General features: G+C 42.7%; 1 protein-coding gene across 1 annotated transcript; it reads left to right on the forward strand. All coding sequences in view use genetic code 11, as the record gives it.

Moving 5' to 3' along the window:
* Positions 1-249: 249 nt before the first annotated feature.
* EGR_00944 (Abl interactor) lies at positions 250-4182 on the forward strand (the record flags this gene model as incomplete). The annotated part of the gene is made up of 7 exons (XM_024490193.1): positions 250-528; positions 572-748; positions 1044-1221; positions 1297-1580; positions 2130-2336; positions 2780-3047; positions 4016-4182. The coding sequence occupies 7 exons, from the start codon at positions 250-252 to the stop codon at positions 4180-4182; spliced, it is 1560 nt and encodes a 519-aa protein (XP_024355596.1).
* Between the last annotated feature and the right edge of the window lie 1785 nt (positions 4183-5967).

Raw genomic sequence — 5967 nt, forward strand, 5'->3', positions numbered from 1 at the left:
TCCAGTTAACTGGCTACTGACTTCCATTCACCCACTGACTTTTTGTACTGGATCAGGCTATTAATTATTTCTCCAATCGATGCAATAACTGACTTGGAATAATTCCCATAAGCTTTGTTGCTTGTATCGTAAGTTTTGAATACGTCAAAAGTGTTATATGTCAGCACCAAGGTTAATCTTCCGACTTTTCCAAATCCACTACAAAGGCGATTTGTGACCGATCTTATCCATTAACTGCTTTTAGGGCTCATGACAGTTACGGAAAGTGATCTGGCTGAGAGTCGGAACGCCCTTAGCCGTACAGGCCGTGAAATTCAGCAGGCAGCTAAGTACTGCAGTGGAAATTATATCACGGCCGCCTCAAATGGTCAGCGACGGGCAATTGACGAAACCATGAACTACGCCACTCAATCCCTCGGAACCATGATTCATCATATCAATCACCTCGCCAGCGCCTTCCTTGCCCTCCTTGATGAACGTACTGAAAAAATGTTGGAGATTGAAGAAAAGGTCACTCAACTGGCCATGGTAATAAATATCCCTTTATTGAATTTTAACCACCTGCATTAAGGAGGTCAAAATTCGTCGTGAAAAAGTTGCTCGTAAGGCAATCGGCTCTTGCACCGCCTCAAAAGTTCCTGTTAAATGCACTCTGACAAAGGTCCGACAGGACCCACCCATGGAGTATGTTCGCCGTCCCATTGACTATTCAATTCTTGACCATATCGGACATGGAACGAGATCTCAGGTGAATGTTTGGATGGCCTTAACTTTTTCCTCTGATTCAATTTTGTTATCATCCTTATGTGTGCGTGTATTTGATAGATGAACCGCGTGAGAAAGCAATCGGTAATGCATAAATGTTATTGTTTCCCGCCATTACTTGTGTCATGTGGCTTACGCAGACTTGTGTACGCACTGCCTCATTTATCTGCTTCATGTTTTGCTCGGGATATCATTAGTGTTCTCACTACTACTTCATCATCATAATATCTGTACTTCTCTTCAAGCTCTCTACTGCGATATTTCTTCGCACTTTTAAGGAACCAGTCACAAGTCCCTACGGAGCACCGGTTGTTCACGCACAAACTCTGACACGCAGAGGAAGCACTGCAACGCACCAAATGGGTCACCATGGTAACACAATAAATCCAAAAGCCATGAGTATAAAAGTGGGCGGAGAGTACGCCGCTACGTCTGTTACTGCGTCAGATTATCAGAGTAAGTCTCACTGCTTTTACATCCGTTAACCTTTCCTTTGAGCGGTAAATTAGTCTATTCTGTACATATAATTAGGTGGAACTGTCGGCCGCACCGCAGGAATATATAGGACAGGGGTGATGGGACAGTACGGGAATCCCTATGGAGGTCAGCAGCAGGTTCTCGTACCGATGGGTAGGAACCATCCATCCACCACCGCAGGTGGTGGTAGTAGTGGATACACCTCGAACTCCACAGGATCTCTGGGTGGACCGTCTCGTCGTTCGAGCAGCTCTTCAGGGAACCAGCCGCGCACAACCGGTGGCTACGCGCCCGCAGGGATGCATATGGCTCAACCCCAACACCAAGGCGTTCCTCTGGTGAACACTTCCCCTCTTAATGCACTTGTAGAATGTTTGTGCCATTAACTTCTGCTGAAATCGCTTTTAGTGATCTACTACTATTTCTCGTGTAGGGTTGAATCAGTTTGTGAAGTCGGTTTTCTGGGATTATTCGCTTATTTTAAAGAAGTTTAAGTCCTTATTTTTTATTTGCATGAGTGGTTCTGTATTTTGTCTATCTAGATTTGGAAAATCAAATAATTGAATGAGAAATCGCTGATTTAATAAAGCGCCTTGCTGTTCCCAAAAAAGACTAAACTCTGTGTTCAGCGAACTAAAGCTGCCACTTCCTTCAGTTCGTGTTTATCATACGCTGTGCTGTTACCTAACTTCGCTATATTGGCCCACTATGATGGCTAGGCTCGTTGTTTAGTTCGCTCGATTGCAGAACCGACTTTTCCGCTTAATCGATTGGAATGTGAAGCTATTTTCTTTGACTTTTGGTGAAAATCAAAGGGAGAGGAGGCACATCTCTAGAATAGGATCGTCCTATGATTTGTTAGGTTGGTATAACTTTTCCACTTCTAGTCAACGGGATATGCGACTAAGCAGCAGGTGTTCACTGACCAGGGTTCGCCGTCTCATGAGCAGATGGTGCCACCGCATCAGGCGATGTTTGCTCGCCAGCACTCCGAGCCTGGCAACGTGCCAGCGAGCTCCGTACAACACCACCTTCCAGCCCAGTACCAACAATCCCCCCAGGCGCCTCTGAATCGACCTACGGATGTGAAGAATGTCAGTCCTATTCCTCTTTTGTCTCACGCTTTTTGAGTCCTTTGTTTTAGGCATGTTGGTCTGCAGCTATAAAACTAGTTGTTGGCTCAAATATCCTCATAGGCATCCAAATCTGCATCATTGTTCCATACCTTGTGACCCGAGCATCATACTGGGCCTACAGGTTTCGTATGATGCAATCCAATCAATTTCCTATCTTTGAAATACATTTCTGTGGTATTGTAGAGAATTAGTGAATTTGTTTCTATTATTTTATTGGAAGCTTGCAGGTGCTTCGCGGGATTTGGCTAACATAATCATTCGGCTTGCTGAACTCCAACATTAGGAGTTCACCGTCACTTTGGTCTAGGCACTGCGTCATTAGTATTTGAATAAAACACCGCTTTCTGATTTCGATATGATCGCCCAATGTGGAGTTGATTGTCATTGCTTCATTTGACTAGGTTGGGCCGAACGACCTTCCACCGCCACCGACCGAGATTCCAGCGAGCTCAAGACCGCAGATGTCACTTCAATTAGACGGCGCTGGCTGCGCGAAGTCGCGCTCTCAGGGTCACACACAGCAGCAGCAACAGCAGTACAGTCAGCCGTCCACTGGTGGTGGCATCGGTGGAGTGGATCTGAGCCGTCTGCAACCCGGTCCAATGGACCAGTTGAGACCGCGTCAACACAATGATCCGCCATGGGCCCCTCATCATTACATCCAGAAAGGTAACTTCATGCAAGCGTTTATCGGTTCTAGCCAATTTTCATTGATACCTGTATTTGCTAAGATCGTATGATAAATTCATCGATTTCCCAGTAGCTCAGGGTTAAAGTCATGGGGCGCCTTCACCACCCTTTCCTGAACATCAGTGGTACTGGTTTTGTTTGTTACTCAGTAGGGGAAGGTTTTATTCATTCAATTCTATTCGACTGCGTCGACTAGAATCCCTACACTGAACGGCTTCGGTAATCCAAGTATGGAAAAGTCAGCTATTCGATAGTTGGAGTTGGAGATGCCTTGAACTACTCGTTTCAGTACATATGAAAGCTCGCCTTTGGTGTAAGAGACTATGCTGTATTTTTAGGATGAACGTTTATGAATTTAGCTCAGAATAAAAATGCACGGATTCATTTCTTTCCATTATCGTAGCCTCTTGCGCTTTGGACATACATTTTTTACTTGTCTAGTTAAAGTCTGGTGATATTTTTTACCGCCATACACTGCAGGTAAAATTTGCAGGAAATTATTTGTTTGACATCATTGGAATGTGGTGTGGAAAGTTTGGTGTGCAGATATTGATGGTATCTGGCTAATTGATTCCGGGAAGGGCCGTATACTTTAGCTGTTGCGTCCTGTTTAAATCGCATAACAATCATGGTTTAAATTCTTTTGTCTTCAGATCCTTAATTTTCACCTCCAGAATTCTTTTTGCCTACAAAACTACTGTAATTTTAATTTTAAGTTAAATTGGTTCATTATTGAGTCAGCAGCTATTTAGAAAGACAAACCTTTACATAAGACAGTTACTTTTGTTAGTGTAGTTTGTACGTGTGTCAGAACTGAAGTAAACTCAGTCATATTTTAATCGCAGTTAGATATTTTCGGTATTTCGTGATTTGCTTACTACTTGTGCCTTAAAATGTTTTAACTTTGCGATGTCAGTATCCTTGATGGTTTGCCTCCTTTCCTCTAGTAATCACCGTATACGAATACACAGCAGACAAAAGCGACGAGCTAACCTTTGGTGAAAATGAACTGATTTATGTGATCAAGAAGAATGACGATGGGTGGTGGGAGGGGATTATGATGAACGGTCGAACTGGTCTCTTCCCTGGAAACTATGTCGAAGTTATCAATTAATCATTTAAAATTTGTTCCTATCCTTGATCTCCACTTTTGCATGCACCGCACGAAACTTGTCCCTTATGATTGGATGCCAAGTTAACTCTCCCATAAATCTTAATAAATATCTGTGCTCTTCCCGTTATTCATTTTATTATGTTGTTGGACGATTGGGGCAAAAAGTAGAAGCTTACTTTTCCTGTAGGCGATTCTGTAAGTGGCGGAAGGACTTTGTTCCCATTTTCCGTCAAAGAACTGTAAATTGAAACTTTGTCTCTCGGTTGGTCAAGTGTCCGTCCTCAAAGATAAGCTGTAGGGAGTTCGGTTGGATATTCCGGACCTTCCATTAAATGACTCCACTGAGCTACTTTTGGTTCTCCAAATAAGATGGCCCACTCTTGAGGATGATAACTAGTCTTGTGTGATCTGCATTTTGGGTTCCCACTTTTTTTCCACTTTAGATGACTAAATTGGTTTTAAATTGATGCAATACTAATGGTGCCTAATTTGCATTTGCAGCATGGATCAGTTAAGTCGATTATTCCTTTTAAAAATAGAAGTCGAGGACGTGTTAATATATGAATTCATGGGTTGCTAGAATGTGCTAGAGCTCAGATGCATGCAGAAGCTGTAGTCTTTTGTTTTTGTTTAGAAAATCTTCAGTCAGCCATTAGGATTCTGCATTACTTGTGAACAATCATTGATAATAAACCATGATGGAGGGCTTCACATCACAAGAACGGAAAATGAACATTACTTTTTTTTAATAAGAACTTATTTGCATTCGTAGTCAGTATTTTATTCACAAGTTTATGTGTTGCTTGCCATTTAAAACAACATCAGTAATTAATGCACGGCAAGCTTTTGGTAGCTTTTGCTAATATCAAAGCAAGTATTTCATTTACTTAAAAGGGAAGACCTTATACTTTGGTCTTCCATGTGCTACTGAAAACGGCTTTACTTTTGTACCAGTGATAAATTTTTGCAGAGATTATTTGGTGACAAAGCTTTGTCTATGGATTCGCGCAGGCACGATATTGCCGTCCATTGTAGATTTAAAACCTATAAAATAATAATGCTACTTGGACGATGATAGTAGCATTGGTTTAATAATTGTATATTTCATCAAAGGCACTCAAAGAAAGTAATGGTATTTACAAGTATAGCATAATATTATGTCTTTGCAAGTAGGTTTGTAAAAGCGGTACAAACTTAACAGAACACAAAACTCCCTTCAAATGCCCCGTTTTCTTTACTTTAAGTCGCTGTCTCAATACATTCCAGGTCTTTGCGGCACTGTCGCCGCGAAATCCCCGCTATTGAAGACGAATGCCCGATTTACGTTAGCGGAGTTTTGTTCCACAACCGACGTCGTATTAGCATAAGCACTTCCCGTTCCATTGCTTCCACCGATTTCCAAACTGGGAGCCCGGACAACTGGACAGTAGGAATTAGTTCTCTGATCACCATCTGCCCCGTAGAGGTTTCCATGACCGCTCATCCGATCTGGAATGCTCTTGAGTGAAAATTGGGATGGAGGTTGAACATTTAGAGTCGCCCAATTTGCAGTTGTCTTCTCTATTACTGGAGCAGCAAGACCCCTTAGTGACTTTGGTTTTCTTCCATGACACACACGCCTCCAGGCATCGACAGTTTTGCTGGACCATATCCAGAAGCCTGAAGTGATGCCAACGATAAGAGACATGAAGTACTTCAGCATATAAATGGCATATTCGGGTGTTGGGGGATCCCAGGCGAGAGGGAGCCGTCTGCTGCCTTCCGGACCTCTCCAATCACATCGAC

The sequence above is a fragment of the Echinococcus granulosus genome (assembly GCF_000524195.1).
Source record: "Echinococcus granulosus chromosome Unknown EG_S00003, whole genome shotgun sequence".
In the NCBI taxonomy this organism is placed as follows: Eukaryota; Metazoa; Platyhelminthes; class Cestoda; order Cyclophyllidea; family Taeniidae; genus Echinococcus; species Echinococcus granulosus.